The 22858-nt window shown below is 38.1% G+C and overlaps 2 protein-coding genes across 4 annotated transcripts in view; one reads left to right on the forward strand and one right to left on the reverse strand.

The window, feature by feature from the left end:
* Positions 1-5374, forward strand: part of USP53 (ubiquitin specific peptidase 53) — a 68484-nt gene extending 63110 nt beyond the window's left edge. For all 3 annotated transcript variants that reach the window (XM_045083589.1, XM_045083590.1, XM_045083591.1), the window contains 2 exons: positions 733-835; positions 1755-5374. In XM_045083589.1, coding sequence (XP_044939524.1) covers positions 733-835; positions 1755-2742 — 1091 coding nt within the window. In that variant the 3' untranslated portion in view covers positions 2743-5374. The remainder of the gene's footprint in view (positions 1-732; positions 836-1754) is intronic.
* Positions 5375-6259: 885 nt separating this feature from the next.
* CUNH4orf3 (chromosome unknown C4orf3 homolog) lies at positions 6260-10235 on the reverse strand. The gene is made up of 3 exons (XM_013053935.2): positions 10106-10235; positions 9087-9618; positions 6260-7616 (listed from the first exon to the last, which is right to left on the reverse strand). Coding segments are annotated over exons 1-3 (663 nt in total). The 3' UTR covers positions 6260-7615.
* Between the last annotated feature and the right edge of the window lie 12623 nt (positions 10236-22858).

The raw sequence follows: 22858 nt of genomic DNA on the forward strand, positions 1-22858 counted from the left end.
TCGAGTCCCTCATTGGGCTCTCTGCTCAGCAGGGAGCCTGCTTCTTCCTCTCTCTCTGCCTGCCTCTCTGCCTACTTGTGATCTCTCTCTGTCAAATAAATGAATAAAAAATCTTTAAAAAAAAAAAAAAGTTCAGTTGTAAAGATTAAATGAAATAATTATTATGAACTCCCTACAACTTGAGTCAGCAGTCAATAAATGGTAGCTACTGAGTGATAGTATTAACATTTTACATGTTAACCATATTACCCTCCCCCACACTTTAATTCAGTTGATGTTCCTAATGTTCCTGTGAAGAAGGTAAAATAGGTGTCATTATCTCATATGAATGAGGAAACTAGATTCTAAGGGATTGAGAAGTTTGCTTAAAGCTACTAGCCAGTAAGTAGTGAATCCAGACTTCAACCCAAGCCATCTGTCTTCAAATGCAGGATTTCCCTGACATTTTGTCAGCAAAGACTATGTCTCAAGGGGAAACACATAGCTCCCTGCAGTCTTAACAACAATAGTGTTATCTGGGCATAGCTAACGTTTTCAAGTGATAATAGAAACAGCTATTTATTTTGTATAAAGTATTCAGAAAAGAGCTATTTGAGCTGAAACTTGAAGAATTAATCTTTGCTAGTTGTAAGAGAATAACCTATTTGTAGGAAACCTTACATAAATTATGGGGAAGTATATGCTCAGTAAATTAGAAAAGATCATTAAATAATTTTTTTTTCTCCCCCCTAGCCTCAGCCTTTAAAAAAGAACTCAAGAATTTGGAAGTAGGCTATAATTCGCATGAGTTCCACCCAGAGTCACATCTACAAATAAAAAATCCTTTGATAAAAAGGTAATCAAAGATATTTAGAAATACTAAAATCTTTTGTATTAAATGCATGTATTATAGGAACTCTATCTTGGCAAAAATCCATATTACTACTCTGAAAACAATGGGTCTACAATGTTATGATGCCTGTATTATTGGGACATAAAAGGACATAGACCTAAGGATATAAGGCCTACAGAGTACCAGGTACAATACAGGATTGTTGTAATCCTCATAGCATTTGTAGGAGGTGGGTGGTATTTCATAAGAGAAAATTAGGGGCTTTTATTATAAGTAATTTGTCCAAAGCAATGGAGCTGAAATTTGAATACAGCTCTTATCTACCTTGCAAAGCCTCTATTCTTTTCATCATTTTGCTCTAACTCAATTCCGTGAAGTTTGAGAAAAATAATTTTCATGACAAAAAATAATTTGCAGTGTGATATCATTTATCTTCATATGAGAAATTGTTATCTAAAAAAGGTAATCTTCATTAAATTATTTTTAATTTGTCTACTATCCTTTTATAGCATTGTATATCAAGAGTTGTCTCTATTGCTATAAGCTTTATAATGTTGGTCAAGAAGCCTTTTAGGGTATTGAAGTATTTGCTTACAACATTTTTTTCAAGCCTATGCTACATTTTGTCACAAATAAATGTAATTTCAGTGTAAGTTGAAATGAATTTTTAAATTATGCTAATTATTAGAAATCTAATTTTGGTAATGACAGGTGTTTCTAGCATTCCTGTATCTTGGCATACATTTTGGAGTCAGAGAGTGTAAAATGTTAATGGTTATAAATATCTTTCCATCTTTGTTATGTTACAAAAGTAACATCAGGCATATATTGAGAAGTTAAACTACAGGACAAAAGTTTGTTTTTCCTACAATTTTGCCTATTTGTATAGTGTTTTAGCTTTGTCCTTATTTTTATGTTATAGGTCACATATACGTGAAAACAATGGGAAGTTATTCCTTTCTTCAGGTACACAGATACTCCAGGACAATGCAGCAAGAGAGCATATCCACCAGTCAGGTGAACAGAAACTTGAAACCTCAAGTGAATGCAAATTTTCTGAGTGGCTTAATGCAGAAAATTCTGAAAGAACAGGTTTACTCTCTCATGATGATAATTCTGCTCCTGGAAAGAGAATGAACAGTAATGAAGTAGTCTCATCATCTTCATTGTGGTCTTCACACATGAGACCTGTTGGGTTAAAGCCAGAAACTTCTCCCCTCATCCAGCAGCAAACTATGATGGAACAATGTTGTTCTGAGAACTCTCTGTCTAGGGAACATATAATTCAGTCAACGTACAGGTCTGATGATTGTCAGATGTCAAAATCTGTTAGCCATAATCCACCGCCTCCTTTGCCACCAAAGAAATACGCTATAAACAGTGTGCTACAGTCAGAGAAAAACAATCCCATACCTAATGTCAAACTTATAGAGATGTTTAAAGCTAATTCTTGTAGTCTTCCAAAGCACAGTTTAAGTTTGGATTCAGAATCAGGTTCAGAAATGAGTACATATGTGCGTGATCAAAGACTTAAGGAAACATTTCAAGTAAAAGAGGCTGTTGGCAACACACCAAACCACCTATCAAGCTTTTCAACTAAAGATTTTCAGGCAGATTTGGGTACAATTGTTGATGCATTATGCCAACCAGAAATAGACTCTAGTTCTACTTGTCCAAATGAGACCATTTCATTAACTACCTATTTTTCAGTTGATAGCTGCATGACTGATACATACAGACTGAAATACCACCAGAGACCCAAGCTCCATGTTCCAGAAAGCAGTAGCTTTTGTAATGATAAAGCACTATCTCAGAGTGAAAGAGGGCTAGCACCTGTGTTACACAGCAGTCTTGGTTCAAACTGCCCTTCTGAGCAGAGGTATAAACCTAGTATACACTGTAATAGATAAGTGATGAAACTGGTAAGCTTAGACTTCTCAGAGGCCATGAAAATAGAATAGGAATCGACTGACCAAACCTGGTGATATATGAAACTAAAACCATGGCATTTCTAAAGTTATTAATCACATTAATTTTCTATATATATTTTTTATTTGTGTTGCTCAACTTATTGGGTATTTTAGAAATTCCCTTTGAATAGTTTTGGTGTGCCTGCAAAACAAAAAATAGAGGGTATGCAAAAAGTCACTGCTGCAGTTAAATAAAAATGTGATTTGTTCCTTTGTATGTGGCTGGTAGACCCTAAGTATTAAACTAACCAGTACTCACATATATAGATTGGTAAGTTATGCTAACTGAAAAATACCAGGTGATACATAGTTGGTGTAGTCAAAGCAGTATTTGCTTTATGAAGAAGCACTTTCTAATGGGTAACCAACCAAGAGGGCTTCACCCATTTGTTTTTGACTTCTGTGATAGTCTACTACCTATGATCCCTTTAAGTGTCTTAAAAAATACCAACCCATGATATGGTTATCATATGAATTAGAGGCATATATTCATATGGTATCATATGAAATGATAGCATTTGGAGGGGAGAAGCCTTAATGATAAAGCAGTTTTTTTAAAATTAAATTCTTAAGGTCAGAAGAGAAGAAACTTAATTTTGCTCCTAGAACTTCAATCTTCATAATGCCTAGTTAACATAAATTAGGCCTCTGTTATATCGTAAACTTACTTCAGCCATGTAAGTGAAAAGTAAGAAAAAGTAAGTGAAATCCTTAATGTTAGTATATTTATGTGTTACATTTTTTCTAATTTTATATGAAATGTGAAAGGTTTTATTTTGGTTTGGTTTACTTTGGGCTGCTAATAACCAGTGTTAGGAATTAACTTAGGGCCCACTGGGGATCTCACTGTGACTGCCTGAATTTTCCCTGCTATCATCTTAACCTCTCTTTATAGGCTGTCAACTCATTTTAATGATTTTCAGATTCTTGAATCCGAGTATTTCTGGGTTCCAGATCCAATTTCTACTTTCATATAGAGGGTTTAGTATTAATGAAATGTATTAATTTGAGCATCCCTTCCATTTTTCTTCTCTAAACAGTCCTTTTACCCTACTTTCATGGAGAGGACTTTTTTTTTTTTCTTAAGTAAAAGAATTTTCCATTATCATGATGACCTTCTAAATGAAATTAAGTTACATTAATTGCCTTATTTCATTAGTTGTCATTTTATTTTGTACTAAGTTGGTAAACATATTGTGGCTAAGTGTTGTATTGTCCATGTAGGAAAATTGAGAACTGCAAAATTAAAAATTTTCTTACATTAATAAATTTTATACATATAACTTAATTCTGTAAACTGATTACTAAATTTAATGTTTGACCAACTCCATAAATTAAAATATTCTAAAATGTAAATGATTAAAAATAAGTATTCCTAGATAACTATAAAATAATTGCTTGTAAAAACCTAATCTTACCCAGTTAAGAAATCTTGGTCAATTATTGTCTTCCACTTAGAGAAGTTTTTACTTGCCTTTTCTAACCATAACAGTACGTGATTATTACTTTATATTCTCTTAACCTAGAAATACTTGAATATGGACTATATTAAACTTTTATCTTTTAAGAAAGCTTATTTTTAACATAACTTTTAGTATGGAAGGCTTGTAAATACTGTAAAGTTTTTAAAATTGTATTTGAAATATTGTATTTAATTACTACTTTTATAACATTGTAAAATATTACAAAATGGGTTTCAAGCATTTTTAGTAACTTTGAAAAACACTGTCTAGTTTTTTTCTAAGATTTCTATTTGGTCAAGATGTCCAGTTAAAAATGTATTATTTGACACCTATACACACTAGTATCTTGTATTTAACAGCAGTCTCATAGATATGTATTTTCAACTCAACATTTGAGTTGCAACATCAAAATAGAAATCTCATTTTGGCTCTTTTTAAAAGTACTGTCCAGCTGAAACTACTTGAATCATGTAATAGTACTAACAAAACCAGAAACTGTTTTTGTTGATTCAACACTCCAGATATAGATTTGAATACATAATTATTAACTATTCACAGGTAAAATAAATTTCTAGAGTACCTAATTTTTGTAGGTGTTTTCTTCTTGTTATAAAATTATGGTAACTTCTGAAATAATGCAACCAATAATTATTGTAATGTTCAAAATACGTATCTTCAGACTGTTCTATTTTTCTGTGAAATCAGTTTCTTTCGGTTCAGAATTTTTTTTAAGATAAACTGATTTTTAAGTTAACATGTTTGGACTTTTCTGTGCATTCATAAATTGTGGCTTCCTCTCCTCACATGTTGATTATGTATTTTATGAGAAATGTAAATCAACTTAAAGTTCAAGGGTACTTGGACTATCACTAATTATAAAATATTATCACTAGAGGCTCCTAAAAGTGTAACTGCAGTGAGGTCTAAAGCAGGGCTCCTATAGGAGTTGGCAAACTTTCCATAAAGAGCCACATAGTAAATAATTTGGTCTTGGTGGACCACAGGGTCTTTGTAACAAACAGCTCCAGTTCTGCCACTGTAGTGAGAGAAGCCACAAATGGTATGTAAGTGAATGGCATGTTTGTGTTCTAATAAAACTTTGACATTGACACATGGGTTTCATATAATTTTTACATTATGACATAGTCATTTTTTTTTTACAACCGTTTTAAAATGTAAAAATCATCCCTAGCTCATAGGCCTGATCAAAAGAGGCAGTAGGCCAAATTTGGCCCACTGGCCAGTTTGAGGATCCTTATCCTAGAACATAATTTATATTAAGTAACCTTAAAGACCTTAAATAAATAATCCTGTAGTCTCTGAATGTATCCCCATGCCATTTAGGGACTAGATACATGGAGATGTTTCTATCCTAAATTTTCAGGTTCACAGACAAGTAAATCCTAAAGACTTTGCCACAATAACTGGTCAGCCAGCTCATTTCAAATGGTTATTAAAATAATCATTTCATTTATATGAAATTAAGTTTTTGAAATTTACAAAGGAATTTATCAGATTAAAATTTATCCGATTAAAACATTGATGTTATTCTTTGTTTTCATCATAGCAAGTTTGCCAATTTTTCTTGGGGTCCCATTCATCCTTTAGCCTTACGCATTTAGTTACCCTTTACCCATTTAGCCTTCAAGTGTGGGTGGTGTAAGGACTCACTATACTTGAGATGGCACAGTAGGTATAATTTCTTATTCATTAGCTGTAGAAACGACTCAGCCCTCCTGCTGGAACCATTTTTGTATGCCATTTACAGTCATGTCATAACAGCAAGACCTTGCTACATTCCCTCTGCTAGAAATTTTCAGAATATTCAGTATTTGTGGTAGTAGGCTGATTTCAGGCTCAGAAACCTAGTACGGATTATAAAATTTTGTGTATAACCCAACATTAAGCTACATGAGAACTGGTAATCCTTTCTAAACCCTGCTACTTACCAAGTAATTTGTTTAAACAAATGCAAAATCCAAAATCAGACCAAATTTAGCTACATAATAAACATTTATTGGACAAAATTATTAGCAAACAGCAGAAAAACAGTTCATACTGTCTGGTATACTCAATAAAATTCCAATTTTGTGTTTCTTTAGATGCATCAACCTCTGCATAAAAGGTTCTCTCTCAAGTAGATGCAATACCCTGGATGCATAATTGTTACCTTGTACTTGGCAATTGGCAACTAAAATCTTCCAAAATCAGTCCTGGATTTCATTCTAAAGTCATTCTAAAAGAGAGAAGGTATAGAGTTCACCAGATCTATGCCCTATTTCTAAGGGAGGTGAATATCCTCAAAATATTTAGGCAATTCACATGTATCAAATGTCACCAATTTCAACAAGAGCCCCTTTCTAACATCCATTACATAAAGAAGTATCTGTTATGTAATAGGAATAGCTTCCGAAGGGCTTTTAGTAGCTGCTTTGGAAGTGTGACCTTTCTGTTAAACACTAGCTGATCACTCCTAGAATGTAAATTATTACTAACACTGTTAGATAAATAAAAGAATGCAAGCTCCATGAAAATTTTTGTCTTTTTTCCTCACTACTACACCTGGCCCAGAGTAAGTGCTCAAATATTTGTTGAAATGACTTTGCTGAAGTATTTAAGGTACAGACATTATTTAAAAAACAAACAAAAAGCCTCATATTTTGGCAAGCATTCTTTATAAAACCACAAGAATAAAAAATGGGTTTCAAACACAGTCCTATTTTAGGGAAGTTCAAGAACTTAAAAGGAAGGAAGGGGACATCCAGGTAAGAGGACATGCACAGTTGGATAGTATGCTTTCTCTGGGACTTTATCAATCTGGTAACTGTTAACTGAGGCCCACTTAATTTAAAAATTAAACTGTTACTTACAGCCAGTACACTGTGGGCCTGCATTTTCTGTACAGCTCTAACTCCTTTTTTTCACCCTTGTTTTTAAGTAATTTATTTTTAAATACTTCATCTTAATATTTTACCACATTTTTGCATCATACTAAACCCGGGTTAACACTTAAACTGTTAAAGGCAAGACATTACCATATTTCTTAATGAATACCCTAAACCTTTATGTATAAATACTTTAATATTCAGCCCCTATAAAGCCATCAGATGTTTGAAAAGCTTTTAAACATGAATCAGAGTAATTTTAAGAACTTAGCTATGAATGGGTGAGATCATTACCCACTTACTATAGTCCCCAAAAGGAGTAACAAGAGTATGTAAAATAAAAAAAGTTCCTCCGAGTTTGAAATTCTGTTGCACAACCCTGTCTTCTTTGTTCAAGAAGTTTGCAGTCATTTTCAGAATCCACTCCAGGAGTCAACTTCTTAATCTAGACATCAGGCAAACCATTCTGTAAAAACCAAATATTTGTCAACAATGTTTCCTCCTTCCAGATTTAATATTTTAGACCCAATACCTGAAAATCTAGATTGTCTCAGTCACTTTCCTGTTCCTAAATGATTTATGTATTGATAAGAGAGAAAAAAAAGACCTGGACTATTCCTCCTACTGCTTCCATTTTCTTTCTTCTTCTTTTCATTTTTCCATCCAGAGCTGAAAACTCATTAAAACAAAACAAAACACTGTATTTGAGGTATCAGTCTCTACCAAAAAAGGAGGGGAAGTAGAGGAGAGTGAAAACTCTACAAATAGTCTGGCAGAGTATTTTATAGAAATATCCACCTCTTCCATTCACTCCACTCAACCCTCTGCCTTCTAATCTAACACATCCAAGAAATCAGTGACAATGGGGTCTTAGATACGAGGAGGTCATGCCCAAATCTTTGCCAAAATTTTGGGGCGGGGAAAGAAGACATAATTGCCTATCATGGATTGCAAACTCATAAGCATAATGATTGAGAAAAGTTAATTTATGATAAGTCAACAACTCCAAAGTCCAAGAGAGCTCCCTAATGTCCAAATGAGCTGCACTGCTTTTCTTCCACAGCCCCGCCCTTCAACTCACTGCTTCTCTCCTGAACTTTTCCTATCACCTCAGTCCTTGTCCCTCTTCTTGTTCTGCTCCCCAGCGCCTTCTCTACTTTTCCTCCCCTTATCCTCTTCCAAAAATGTCTTTTCAGAGTCAGTGGCAATGAAAATGGAGAGCAAGGATTTTGCAAGTGGAACCTACAGAATTTTGTGATTTAACAGTTGGGTGTTTTGGGATGTGTGGGTGTAAGCAAAAGGGGACAATCAGAGTCCCAGGCTTCTGGCAGGAGTACTGAATGAATAAGGTTAACATTTACTGAAATACGGACACTGAAAAATAAGTACATTTTGGTAAGAAGTTAGTAGTCGTTCAGGCTTGGACCTGTTTGAGATACCTACCTGGCCTCCTAGAGGTCAAACTGTAGTTATAGTAACAACACCTTTAGTCGAGCGCTTGCTGTTGCCAGGCAAAAATGCGAATCGCTTTTAGAGAAAATCCTCATTTAATCCTCGCTACACCCCTATGACCTTGTTATTATGGCCCCAAATGGTAAATGGAAAAATAAAGCTCAGAAAAGCTAAATAACTTCTTTAATTTTTTTGTGGTAGTGCAGATAGTCAAATCCAGCTCTTTTCAATCCAAAACAGAAGAAAAATTTGGAAGCCAAGTTTCTCCCACACCTCTTTGAAGACGCTCACTGAGGTGCCAGGGAAGAACACTTTCACTCCAGCCTCAACCCGACCCCAACACCACCCGCCTCTCCACCCCGCCATTCACCAGCTATATTATCGGGCATACCATACTCTCTGGAATTCGGTTACCTTGCTCCCCACCCCCCCAACTGTGGTGGTAAACTCCCTACCGGTTCAACCCTGCGTTCAGAGTACTCACCATGGTAAAAGATAGACGAAGATAAACAGCACTACATCGAAGAGGATGAAGAGCCAGAGATCCAACCAGTAGGAATGCTTTGGAAACCGGTCGGCCCGGGATTGAGATCGCACTTCGTGGTTCTGCTGCTGCCTCCCAGCTTCATCCAAGCCTCGCCGCTCCCGAGGACCGTCCGGACCATCTTCCGCAGCTGCGCCCGCCTCCATCTCGCACCAGGAACCCCACACAGACCGAGTAGCCAGAAAAACAAGGACCCTACTTCCGCGTTCACCTTGCCCTAAACCCGCCCCAGTCTGGCCGCCTACGCATGCGCGTTCCTCATCGCCGGAAGCCGGCCTGGTGCCCTCTTCTTCCAACGCGCAGGCGCCGCCCGAAAGTCCGCTGTCTCCGTGACAGCCGGCAGGCAGCTCGGCCACCACCGGGAAGCGGAGTAAGCTGGTCCGCCCGCCCCTGGGGAAAAGCCGGTTAGACAGGTTTCGTTGGAAGGAAAAGGCGTTCGCCTCGTCAGAAGTCACTATCAAGTCCCATTCCTCTCAGGTGATGGATTCTACCCTGCCACTCCCCGCAGTCCCCTTTCCTTATCCCTGCTCTTTGGGGTCCCTTACACCAGGTTTAGGACCCCCTCTTAATAGGTTTTGTTTTGTGTATATAACACGTTACACTTATTTAATCCTGTGAAAGCTATAATGAGACAGACGTATTATGAGTGTGAGTTTCTTAGGGGGCCAGAGAGCAAATCACGAGAATGTTGCGTGTAGAATAACCCAAAGGGTTGAAAGTGTGGTCCCCTATGAGATTAGAGTGCTAGCAGAAAGAAAACGACTGACCACTGTAAGGGAGGGAAAATTCTCTACCTACCCTCTTTGGGTCTTCAAGAGGGTCCAGACAGACTGACATAAGACATACAAACAGGAGAAATGCACACAAGTTTTATTAAATTTTTAAAAAAAAACATGTATGTGAGAACCTCGGCAAGAGAATGAGCACTCAAAGAATGACCAGAACGGAACGTTTTATACCTTGTAGACAACGAATCACGTGAGACAGAGGGTTTGGGTCAGGGGTAGCAAACTGTGGAAGAATGACTAGGAAGATAAACATTAGTGTAACGAGGTTGGTTTGCACAGGTTTCTCAGCCTGATTCCCCATCTCCGGTGATAAGACTGTTTTTCTTCCTCCTGGTAGAGGGAGGGCACCTTTCCCAGGAGAGCTTTATCTCCTGTCAGGAAGAATTCAGGTAAGTCGCAGTGACCCTCTTGCACCTGCTGTTTCTCAAGCTCCTTTAATTTAATCAGTATGCCACTTGTAGGGTGTGTATTTTGGAGTGACATGCTCTGAACTTCATTTCCTCTGTCTGAAAATTCCTTAGATGTTTCTCATAAAAGCTGCATTGGTGGTTGTGGAAAGAATTGGGTTAGCAACCAAGTGGGGAGGGATCTATCTGCAAAGGAAAAGAAGAGCATAGATTAGAATAAGAATAAATAGGAAATGACAAATCCAAGCACATTTCCTCATGCCCCCATTAAATCAGTCTCCTGTCCCCGGAAATAGGTCAGTCCAACAGAATGGCTGGACCTCCTTGATCTGATGGAGGGCGTTTATCTTGTCTTTCAAAGGGTCAGGTTAGACACAATTTGTCCCAAGCAGTTTACACAGAAGAAGCATTCTTCAGTAATGATTGCATACGCTTCTCCTTTTGGACTGTCAGTGTGTCCAGGGCGAGGTACCTTTGGAGTATAACAGAGCCTAAATAATCAACTTCTCATAGAGTGGCTTCCAGTGTTTGTGTGGTGTTACTGAACTCTTGTTCCATTTCTGTGGAAAGATTTAGAACAGCCTTTCCAACTCATAAGTTCCAAAGCCTGGGAAAAGGGAGGTCAATATTCATAAAAACTTAGAATTGTGATATACAAGCCAGTTTTCTGTAACATCATGTCTGGTATATTTATGTGGCTCTATTTTATGATCAAAGGAACCCAAGTTTGTAATTTGGCTGGCATTTAAGGTGGAGTACCTGGTTATAGAGAGTGTCAGGAATCTGAGTTCACATCCTCTTGACCATCTAGGTGGAACTCTTTATTACCTTATTATCACCTAAGATAAAAAGACCAGCATTGTTCATGGATAAGGTCAGAATGAAACTTGTGACTTACTAAGTTGGGGTTTGGTGATCTTGTCACCTGTCATGTGGTGACCTGCCCATTTCCATCCTACGGGTATCCCTGTCAGTCTATAGGAGCAGAACAGATTGTGAAAGATCAGATAGAAGAGGCCTGCAATTAGGCTTTAGCAGCTGTAAGGCTTGGTTTTGTTACGTGACCAGGTGAGTGCAAATTTTGGGGTTCCCAATGTGTAATTTTTGGCCTTCGGTGGTTCAGCTGCTCCTGGGTTACACAAGGGTGGCTTTGGAGCCTGCCATGAAATCTGGTGGTTTCACAGGTGTTGATAGCATTAAGAGTCAGTAATGAGACCATTTCTGACCTTCATGAGAGGCTTGAGGATGCTACCTGTGGAATCAGACCACAAGGTTTGGTTGTAATATTGCCTTGGTATGTCATGTGGGAAAAGTTCAGTACCATAGCGATTTTCAGTGCAAAGGGGAAAAAGAAAAGTCTTTTCTAATGTCTGAGCAAAGGACAGTCCTTGAGCTTCCACAGAGATTTTTCCATGTACAGCCGACTCACAAAAAGAGAAGAATGATAATTTTTTTGGCCATGGGTGCCATAACGTGTCATGCGTCCATTTTCCAGAGTTGGTCCACCAGTTGGTCTTCTTGGCAGGAATAAAAATTAATTTCAGGTTCTTTTGCATGATCTATATGTTGACATTACCAAAACCCAGAGTGATTAGTTAATGTGGCCGGGGTTTGGAAAAGTGGTTAAGGGGGTGTCAGGTCTGTGTATAACCTACTGAGAGAACAGTAAGAGTTAGCAAGTGAGAACCAATTTGAAGGACAGCCTATAGTAGAGGATCAGAGGGAAAGTATGTTAGACTGAGACAATCAGACTCCAGTCAGCCTCTTTTTTCTTTTTTTTTTTTTTTTTTTTTTAAGATTTTAAAGTAATATCTACACCCAACATGGGGCTTGAACACACAACCTCGATATCAAGAGTCTTGTGCTCCACAGTACTGAGCCAGCCAGGCGCCCCTCCAATCAGCCTTTTAGTAATTGGCTAAAGATAGGGGAAGCTTTGTTAAAAGGAAGATATTTTTTTTCTCTTTTTCATTTTCCTCTGGGAATAGGAAGACCCAGTGGGGGAGAAAATAAGTGGAAGTGAAGTTTCTTGATCAGTGATCTTGAGAAAAGCTGTCTACTACATGATTTTGTCTGCTTCTAGGACCTGGGAATTTGCCTGGGAAATCCTTACTTTAAGCTCACCTTAGGAATGGTCTTCCAATTGTCCTGGGAGTGCTGATCCTGGTCTAACTTGGCAGGGCTTGTGTGAATCCAGAAGGATTTTTCGTTTATTTTGATAGCAGTGTGAGCCGTTAGGAGTTCTTTATAAAGGTCTTCTCAGTGAGGTGATAATGTGTGTGCTCCTCTAGAAACATCAATGTACATCTAGTCTTCTGGTCAAAAGGGATGGCAAAGCTTGCCAGTCAGCAGAGCCCATGCCATTTTTACCTGTTGATGATATGCTCCATTTATACTAGTTATTTCTTGTATATAGTCATAGTGACATGGAGAACAAAGGCAAAAGAGTTGTAGATAAAATTAAATTGCTTTACAACTTGCAGTCCATTCACAAATTCTTGAGGCAGGCAGAGTAGGACACTTCTCAAGGAACCCACAACTGCAGTAAGGTTAGTGCTATGCTAGGGGCAAAAAGTAGCCTTAGCTTGACATTAGTCAGACCTCCAGGATCCTGTAAGTCTTCTTTAATATATGAAAATCCTTTTGGAAACTTCCTGTATCTCTCCCTCTTCCAACTTGAAGTATATATTCAGTCATTGTTTACAATCACATTGCAGCTCTTGTTTGCCCACGGGCCCTGTCCCTTGCCATAATAAAAACGTATTTTTGCACTGTCTCAAGATTTATTTTTGACCGTTCGCTCCTCACCCACATCAAGTCAATAGCACATTTTTCACTTACACCCCCTATAATATTCACTCAATCAAGGAATAGAAGGTTTAGAGATGCCAGTAGGAATAGGGTGACCAAACAGTATTTCAACAGATGTTGTGTTTTCTATTTGGCGTATTCCAGATGTTATAAGGTCCAGAGGTTAGTGCTCCTGGACATTAAATCCAGTTTCTTGACAGATTATTTCTGAAGTCCTTTTGATGTTTGGATTTTTATGGTCTGTTTGCCATGAGGATTAGGCATGATACAGAGTGTGAAATTTTAGCGAGTACCCCAAAGTTTTGCAAATGGTTAATTTCTGTTGTAAAATTAGTTCCTTCATCTGACCCAATACATAAAGGAATGCCCAAACAAGGAATAATTTCAGTTACTAATTCTTCACCACTCTTGGGGCATTGGTACTTCTGGCTGGGTAACATTCAGTCCACCCACTAAATACACAGATGATAACCAAATAGTGGGAATAGCTTGATACTGGAGATAAATCTATGGAATCCATTTTGGGATTCCACAAGGGGCAATGTGGGCCTTGGAAGATTTCTTGAGGTATGTTGGTTTCATCCAGAAACTTGGTGAGATTAATAAGTAGTAGTACACTGGGAGATAATTTGGTTAGAAAATTTGTGGATGCTAAGGGAGAATGAATTATCTTTTAGTTCCTTAACTATCTCCCATCTACCCATATGTTCCATCTGATGGGAAATAAATACAAGCCAAAAGGTCAAAAGAAAGGGGACCACAGGAAGTCTGTTTGACCCAATGTATAATCTAATTGTTTGTCACCCTTTTGTATACCTTTGTCTTTTTCAATATTGTAGGGTATTTGCCTGAATAGTTAATAATATCAGTCAGGGATAAAGGCAGGTTTATAAATTGGGTGGAAAAAGGGAAGGGGTTCTATTTTGGGCTGCATATTTAGCAGCCTTGTCAGTCCTATTGTTCCCTGGACTTATAATATGCCAATTTTAGGGTGTGTATTTTGGGGTGACATGCTCTGAACTCCTTCACTATACTGCCTGGATTTTCCCTCATGACTCCAATTTTAAATATTTTCTCCCTTGTCACATTACGAACCTTGGATTATTCAGAAAACACAGGTATGTATTAGTGGTTCTTTTAGTGTGATGTGAATGAAGATATGACTGTGCACCACTAAATCTTCATAAAACTTCTTCGAAGCTGTGATTACTCTATTTTATAGAATTTGAAAATGAGACACAAAAGGAGTACATAGTCTAAGGTTACTAAAAAGAAATTATAAAGCTTAAAATTGATTCCAAATCCAGCATTTTTAATGCTGTTCTATAGATGCTCAACCTTGCTCTAATTTACCTCCAAATCTGTTACCAAATAATAGAGACAAAGACAGTATACTACCTTAAAGAAAAATATCATTGTCCTTTTGCTTTGTAGATTCTGGGAATGAGAAGACCATTGCCTGAAAATTAGCTAAACTGTGTGTTGTAGCCCAGATTATAGGCTGGTAGTAGATTGATGGTAAGTGACATGGAAGCTTTACAAAAATTAGTGGAGACAAGTAAACTATTGCCCATGCAAATGATGGACGTATTCTTCTCAGTGGCAAGGTTGAATCAATTGCTTCTATTTATTGAAAAGGATTGATAAAAATTACTGAAATTATTAGAAATAGCTTGAAATGGTTTTAAATTTGTCCTTGGATGGGGCACCTGGGTGGCTCAGTGGGTTAAGCCTCTGCCTTCGGCTCAGTCATGATCTCAGGGTCCTGGGATCGAACCCCGCACCGGGCTCTCTGCTCAGCAGGGAGCCTGCTTCCCCCCACTTCTCTCTGCCTGCCTCTCTGCCTACTTGTGACCTCTGTCTGTCAAATAAATAAATAAAATCTTTAAAAAAAATAAATTTGTCCTTGGCAAAGAGTCACATACTCATCTGTGAGAGATGTTGATACTAGAGTCTGACCTCTTGTGTCAGGTAGGTCTGTCACATTTGGGAGAGCAAATAATGCAAACAGGGAAGGGTCACTTGGACTAAATTCATTTGAAAGAGCCTGTCACCTCTTCTGGCTTCACCCTTGTTAAAATTCCAGTAATTCTTGGTTATTCCACGTGACAGAAATGAATATGGAGTGTGTGGTAGAATTTGCGATATCCTTAAATTAAAAATTTAATTTCAAAGAAAGTACTTTACTGAAATCCAGGTACACTGTTAGTGAGGTAGGAACTCAGCATTTTCCCCACCCCCTTAAACTTTTCTGCCTGATATGTCCAAGTGAAAAAGATGCACCAGAAACCTACACTGCAACCATGATCCAGTACGTTCAAAATACTGTCAACACAGTTTATTTGACTGGAGCTAGGGTAGTGAAGATAGGGTATGAGAATGCCTTAACAATCAGATCAAAGCTAGATATTTTTAGGAAGACATTCTAAACTTCTGAAGTTCAAGTGCATTCAGTTCTTAAGAGGGAGGTGATAAACTATGCTTTAGCCTAAGGTGATAATACAGATTTCTTCAGGCAGCTGTCAAATTAGTATGTCCACATAATAAATCATCCATGTCTAGGAACTCATCATTCTAGGAATTAAACTAATTTTATAGAGTAACCTCTCCAACAGTAAAATAACTTTGCTAATTTTCATCTGTAAACATGGTTTTTTCTTAAGTTATCCCTTTCTTATCTTCATTCCATTTTTGTCTACTTTCCAAATTGAATGAGCATTCCAATAACCCTGTTGATTGGTACAGCAAGTTATTTCTCTGTCTTCTGGGAATTTTATCCATTTGTTTTTTTTTTTTTCTCTTCCATCATCATTGCTATACACTTCTATTATACTTTTCTCTGAGAATTGCATCATCATCATAGCTAATTGCTATTTGTTGCAGCTTCCCTTTTATCTTCATCTTGGCCTATATCAGCTGCCGTCCAAGTATCCCACCATTAATCTACCTCCACCCTACTTAGCCAACCTCCTGTCCAGTAGACACCCTTTGTTCCAGCCAGATTGCTGTCTTCCGTCTTTTTCATGGAAACTGTTCTCTTCCTGGCCTTTGGGCTTTGGTGCCTGTTATTCTCATTAACCTGTAATGCTTCTCTACCCATCCTTTTTCAATTCAGATGTCAACTTCATAAAGTTTCCCTCTAGAATTCACATTGATCTCTCCATTCTCAGTATATCTAACATACTAGCTGTGAAAACTTCACGTTTGTCTCTATTTTGTATACCAAGTTTTCTTCTTGGGGAGAGGGTTATCTTCTCAAGATCAAGGCAGTGAAGTATTCCATACTTTTCTTCTTCTTCTTCTTTTTTTTAAACCTTCCTCTGCATTAGTTACTACTCTCTGCATTGTGTAATAGCCACCTATGGATGAGGCTATCTCCTGGGCTGGTCATTTTTCAAAATTTTCTACCTTCAACTCAAAAAACAGCAGAATTTTCTTGAGATTGTCTGGCACATTGTCTTGTTTTATAGCACAATGTTATGTAAGTTTTTCCCCCTATTAGAGTACTAGGTATCCTTTAGAAGCGAAACTATACTTTTACCATCTTTGTAGCTTCCCCAGTCCCTCAAACAGTACCTTGAACACAGAAACAATAAAATATTTATTCAATTATATTTTGTTGTATTCTGCAAACATTATTACAATCCTGGTCAAAAAATACTTGTTGAATAACCTCTGGTGTAACATAATATTATAATGATACCACTAAGATATGTTACTACTTATCTACTACTCTCAATGGGGATACTTTCTGAGGTTTTTTGTTTTGTCTTGTTTTCAAGTACTAGTAATAGGTATGCACTAACCCATTCCCCCCTTCTGAATTTCTTGGCTTTAATTTAAATAAATACTCTTTGAATGCCTCCCGAGTGTCAGGCACTGTCTGAGGAGCCACAGGAGGTGGGGCAATAGTCATTCAATTCATTAGAGGCACTGACTGAGGACATTTAACAGAACAATGGGATATTCAAACACTCTGTCCCAGAGCCTGGAGAGGTTCTGCATTATGGTTTTGGTGTTAGGAAGGCTAAGCAGGGTTGGCTGTTGAACAAACTACCTACCCTCTTCTACCTACATACATGTGCACACTTCAATCATAAAAGCTCAGTTTTGTGTATTTAAATTTTAGGGTTTCATAGAAGATTTCATTTCAAAATAAAGAAGGGATTCTGCTGCTTTTTTAAAAGTTTAAAAACAACTTCAGTAGGGCCAGGCTTAAATTGGTAAGCATAGATGATAAGATGTTGACATCTACAATCTTGAAATCTCATTATGCTAATCAACTGAGTGACCAACCTGTTTTTGTTTTATTGAAAGGTGTTGGAAGGAACAGTCATTGAGGGTGAAGATTGACAGGTTAGTCAACACATGAAAAGTCTTCCCTCATAAAGTTATATAATAGGCATCCAAGAGTAGACATGATGACCTTAACCTAGGCGTGAATAGAATAACAGTGTTAAGTAAATGGATGCAAAGGTGATAACTGCTATATGTAAAATGTTAACCAGATTAGACTTATTTTGTAAATATGAAAAATGTCAGCATATTAACAGCAGTTATCTCTGGAAGATGGGATCACAGATCATTTTATTCTTTGTGCTTTTTCCTGTTTTCCAAATTATATCAGTACAAATGCATTAGAAGTTGGGAACACTGCATAAAAACTAATGATGTATTTTCTGGTGACTAATGTGACACAATAAAAAATAAATAAACAAAAAGAAGTTGGGAAGAAAGTTTTTTGAAAATAGTAAGTTAAAAAAAAACCAAGAGATAGTCTATTTAACTGTCTCTCGCACGCGCGCACTCTCTCTCTTTTAAGATTTTATTTATTTATTTGTCACAGAGAGAGAGCACAAAAACACAAGCAGGGGTGTGGCAGGCAGAGGGAGAAGCAGGCTCCCTATTGAGCAGGGAGCTCAATGTGGGACTCCATCTTCTGGACTCTGGGATCATGACCTGAGCCCAAGGCAGATGCTTAACTGAGCCACCCAGGCATCCCTACTTAACTGTTTTTAATACCAGATCATAAGCACCAGGCACTAGCTATCAGAGGGTTATAATGACTTACATTAGTGCTTTTCAAACTACATTTCATGGAGTTCTCTGACTCCTCAGGGGCTGGCATGAAATGGAAGAGCTGGATGCAGGGAATGAGGCTTTAAGCCCCTCCTGGAGAAGGTCAGCTTTTATGTTCATATCTATAAATACGCCCTGTTGGAAAACAGATTTACCTTTATTCTACTCTGGTGAAAGCTGTGTCAAAAAGTCACCTTGGGAGACACATGTTCATGGTGGAGTAGGCTATGCCAGGCCTCAGGAAACATTGAAAAATAAGCAGAAATGATTTGAAGCAAGTTTGTCAGAACTCTGAAAAATAGTCAAAGGTTTACAGCAACCAAGAAAATGCTGAATCAGGGGTGCCTGGGTGGCTCAGTGGGTTAAGCCTCTGCCTTCTGCTTGGGTCATGATCGCAGGGTCTTGGGATTGAGCCACGCATTGGGCTCTCTGCTCCCCAGGGAGCCTGCTTCCCCCTCTCTCTCTGCCTGCTTCTCTGCCTGCTTGTGATCTCTGTCTGTCAAATAAATAAACAAAATCTTTAAAAAAAGAAAAAAAGAAAAGAAAATGCTGAATCAAAATATATGAAGAGGATAAAGACCGAATTAAAGGGAAAAATAGCTGGTTCTACAGTAATAGAAACTTCCATACCCTACTTTCATTAATGGGTAAAACATCTAGACAGAAGATCAGTAAGAAAATGCAGGTCTTGGAGCAGCTGGGTGACTCGGCCAGTTAATCACCTGACTCTTGATTTCTGCTCAGGTGATGATCTTGGGATCATGAGATTGAGCCCCATGTCAGGCTCCTAGCTCAGTATGGAGTCTGCTTGAGATTCTCTCTCCTCTGCCCCAACCCCCACTGATTCTGTCTCTCTAAAATACATAAATAAAATCTTAAAAGAGAGAGAGAAAATCAGGGTCTTGAACAAAACTATAAATCATCAGACCTAACAGACATATATGGGATATTCCATTCAACTGTACTACATCAGTTGGTGACCCAGGCAGAGTAAAATATTCTATTGACTTCAGAAAATGGGAAGAATGAGTTCATGAAGTTTTCAACATTGCCAAGTCACAGAGTAATCCTACACAAATTCCAGCTTAAAATAAGTGAGGAGGCTGTTGCTGGTTTAATAATGCTCATTCAGTTGCTTTATTCTGCCCTTCCTAAGCTAGCAGATTGGAGCCCTTACAGAATGTGCTAGTTAGGACCTTTATATCATAAATCCCAGAAATCCACTAAATGTAACTCCAGAGCTATTTTAATACTGTCTTGGGTCCGAGGATCCAAATCTAGGGCTCTTCCTCTACTGAATATCCTATAAGACATACTTAGAATGGCACAGTCCCTCACTTCTTTCAAGTTGTTGCTCAAACATCACCTGCTCGGGTTATATCCTTGAATATCTCATTTAAAACTGTATCCCCAAGGCGCCTGGGTGGCTCAGTGGGTTAAAGCCTCTGCCATCGCTCCGGTGATTATCTCAGGGTCCTGGGATAGAGCCCCGCATGGGGCTCTCTGCTCAGCAGGGAGCCTGCTTTCCTTCCTCTCTCTGCCTGCCTCTCTGCCTAATTGTGATCTCTGTCTGTCAAATAAATAAAATCTTAAAAAAAAAAAAAAGAAAAAAAAACTGTATCCCCAGTGTCACCCGAGGCAGCCCCCATCCTGCTTCCTGGGTTTATTTTCTCATCTAATGTACCATATATTTATTTATGCCATCTAATGTACGATATATTTTACTTCTTGTATATTATCCATATCCCCTCCATGAAGACATAGATTTGTTTTGTTTTGTTTTTTTCACTGTTGCATCAGCACCCAGATATAATAAATGTTCAATTAATATTTGCTAGATGATATTTTGGAAGAAAATTTACTTATAACCACATTAAGTTAAATTGAATCTGGACTCTAGAACACATAAGCTCTAGAACCAGACTGCTTGGGTTCAAATCCTGGTACAGCCACTTACTGGGTATTGACCTTAGCCAAGTTATATAACCACTCTCTACCTCAGTTTCCTCATCTGTAATATGAGGATAATAATACTAGTTCTTATTGCACAGAGTTGTTCTGAGGATTAACATGAGCAGATACTCTTTTAAAAATATTATATTTATTTATTTGTGAGAGAGAGCACAAACAAGGGGAGTAGCAGGCAGAGGAAGAAGCAGGGTCTCTCCTGAGCAGGGAACTCAATTCGGGACTCTGTGACTCAATCTCAGGACCCTGGGATCATGACCTGAGCTGAAGGCAGATGCTTAATCAAGTGAGCCACTCAGGCATCCCAATGTGAACTGATTTTTATAAAGCACTTTGAACAATACCTAGCATATTATAAACATCATCATGTGTTAACTTGTAGTGGTAGTAATAGCTGCATTGAATGCATCTGAATTAGTGCTGAGTTCTGTGCATAAAACATTTGTTTGTTTAGATTTTGCAGTGTCCTCTTTGTATTTTAGAGCAGATTTGGATTTTGGAGATTTTGTAGACCCTGGGAACTAGCCTTTTCATGTGTTATTACAGATGAAAATAAGAATGAACAGAATCTTGGATGGAAGTTAGGCATCTTGGAATTCCTGAAAGGCCATATAATCAGGCATTTTAGGAAAAAAGAGCCCAAAAGAAAATATAATTCAAGTTATTATCTGTGCCTATGAGAGGCTACACTATTTCTCTGTAACAACTTCACTGTTTGTATTTTCTCAGTGTCCATGTTCTACCTCTAAATTTTAACCTTTGAAGGTAGTGCTCTACGGAAATAAAATAGATTTGTCTTATTTACCACTAAAACTCGTGTCACATCTGTTACATGGTAGGTGCTTAATTCATATTTGGTTAAAGAAATATGTACTCTTGGCCACCTGGGGTCCAAGGAAGCAATGGTGAACAAAGTTATACTTTTATCCACCAGAAGCAAGATTTTATTATTTCTGCCTCTAAGAACCTATGTTCATACCATTGTCTTCTATCCAGTTTTTTACTGGACTGCAGTCATGACTGCCCTTTGCCTCACAGCCTCTACTGTCTACGTTTTCCTCTGTGCCTTTGAACTTTATCCCATTATTACTAGCTGATGACTTTTTCTGTGTGTTGAAGTCAAATTTCCAAGGGAGAGACCCAAACTGGCTTAATTAAGTACTATTATTGGCCTTAGACAAAATTCTCATATTATAGGCAGCTCTCAAGTATTATAGATTGACTGCCCTTGGATCATCTGACCTAATTGATATGGCCAGAGTGGTGGAGGTCTGGTTCAGAATAAGGTTATCTGGGTATAAGGAATAGCTCGGGCCGATTCCCTCAGTACAGCCTCTGTGTATAGGTTCTCAGAGTACAGGATGGTGAAGGCTGGTTTGCTGAGGCCGAGGCTGTTCATCATGCCAACTATTCATTCAGTTACAATTATTAATGTTTACTATGATGTTAAAGGGGCATAGTGGGGAGATGTAATACTCAATCCTCGCTCCCCTAGACCTCCTAGACTAGTGGAAACAGTCAAGCAAATTGAATACAGAATAATGGTATGATACTGGTGAGCACATTGTGCTGTGGGACCACAAATGAACCACCAGTGGGAACTGGGAATGTGAAGTAAGCGCCATCTGCACTCAGGTTTTTCTGTTCTAAGGATGTGTTGACGAGAAGTCCTGTATCACATTTATGTCCTTTAATAACCCTTGTTATCTTGATATCTTGTATACAAATTTTTCTAAAGCAAAACTAAGAAATGGCATTAAGCATATACTCTTTCTGGGGTACCTGAGTGGCTCAGTGGGTTAAAGCATCTGCCTTTGGCTCAGGTCATGATCCCAGGGTCCTGGGGTGGAGCCCCGCATTGGGCTCTCTGCTCAGCAGGGAGCCCACTTCCTCTTTGCTCTCTGCCTGCTTCTCTGCCTACTTGTGATCTCTGCCTTTCAAATAAATAGATAAAATCTTAAAAAAAAAAAAAGCATATAGTTTTTCACGTAAAGGACTTTTTCTTTTTAATTTTATTTTAGCAATCTCTGCACCCAACATGAGGCTCAAACTCATGACCTCAAGATCAAGGGTTACATACTCTTCCTGCTGAGCCAGCTAGGTGCCCTGGACTTGTTTTTTTGTTTGTTTGTTTTGTTTTCAATATTTTATTTATTTATTTGACAGAGAGAGAGAGAGATCAGAAGTAGGCAGAACAGCAGGCAGAGAGAGGGGGAAGCAGGCTCCCTGCTGAGCAGAGAGCCCAGTTTGGGGTTTGACCCCAGGATCCTGAGATCATGACCTGAGCCAAAGGCAGAGTCTTAACACACTGAGCCACCCAGGACTTCTGTTTTTGAGTGAAGCAACAGTCTTTGGCTCTCAGATATTTTCCCTGGGAGTGTAGTGAGTGTATCAGAATTGTTTGAAAGTATCCAGTTATAGCCCAGTAATCTAAGAGATGTGTTCATAAACTGGGCTGGGATCTGGGGAGAACTTCCTCATCCTCCTCCTGATTTCAGATTTCTGTTATTTTTCTCCCTTCATAGCAGTTCTAGCCAGTAATTACTGGACAGGTATTTAAATTCCCTCTTTTTTTTTTTTTTAATTTGAGTATAATTGACATACAATGCTACATTAGTTTCAGGTATACAACTTAGTGATTTGACAAGTTTATACATTA

The sequence above is a fragment of the Mustela putorius genome, unplaced genomic scaffold, assembly GCF_011764305.1.
Source record: "Mustela putorius furo isolate JIRA1106 unplaced genomic scaffold, ASM1176430v1.1 tig00000721_pilon_pilon_pilon, whole genome shotgun sequence".
Classification (NCBI taxonomy): domain Eukaryota; kingdom Metazoa; phylum Chordata; class Mammalia; order Carnivora; family Mustelidae; genus Mustela; species Mustela putorius.

Excerpts from the sequence above, each read along its gene's own strand:
- CUNH4orf3 (XM_013053935.2), bottom strand. The coding sequence starts at position 10,235 with ATGGGGAATCAGGCTGAGAAACCTGTGCAAACCAACCTCGTTACACTA. Across the intron at positions 9,619-10,105 it reads CGTGATTCGTTGTCTACAAG|AGGAATGGGACTTGATAGTG; the intron begins GTATAAAACGTT and ends CCATCACCTGAG.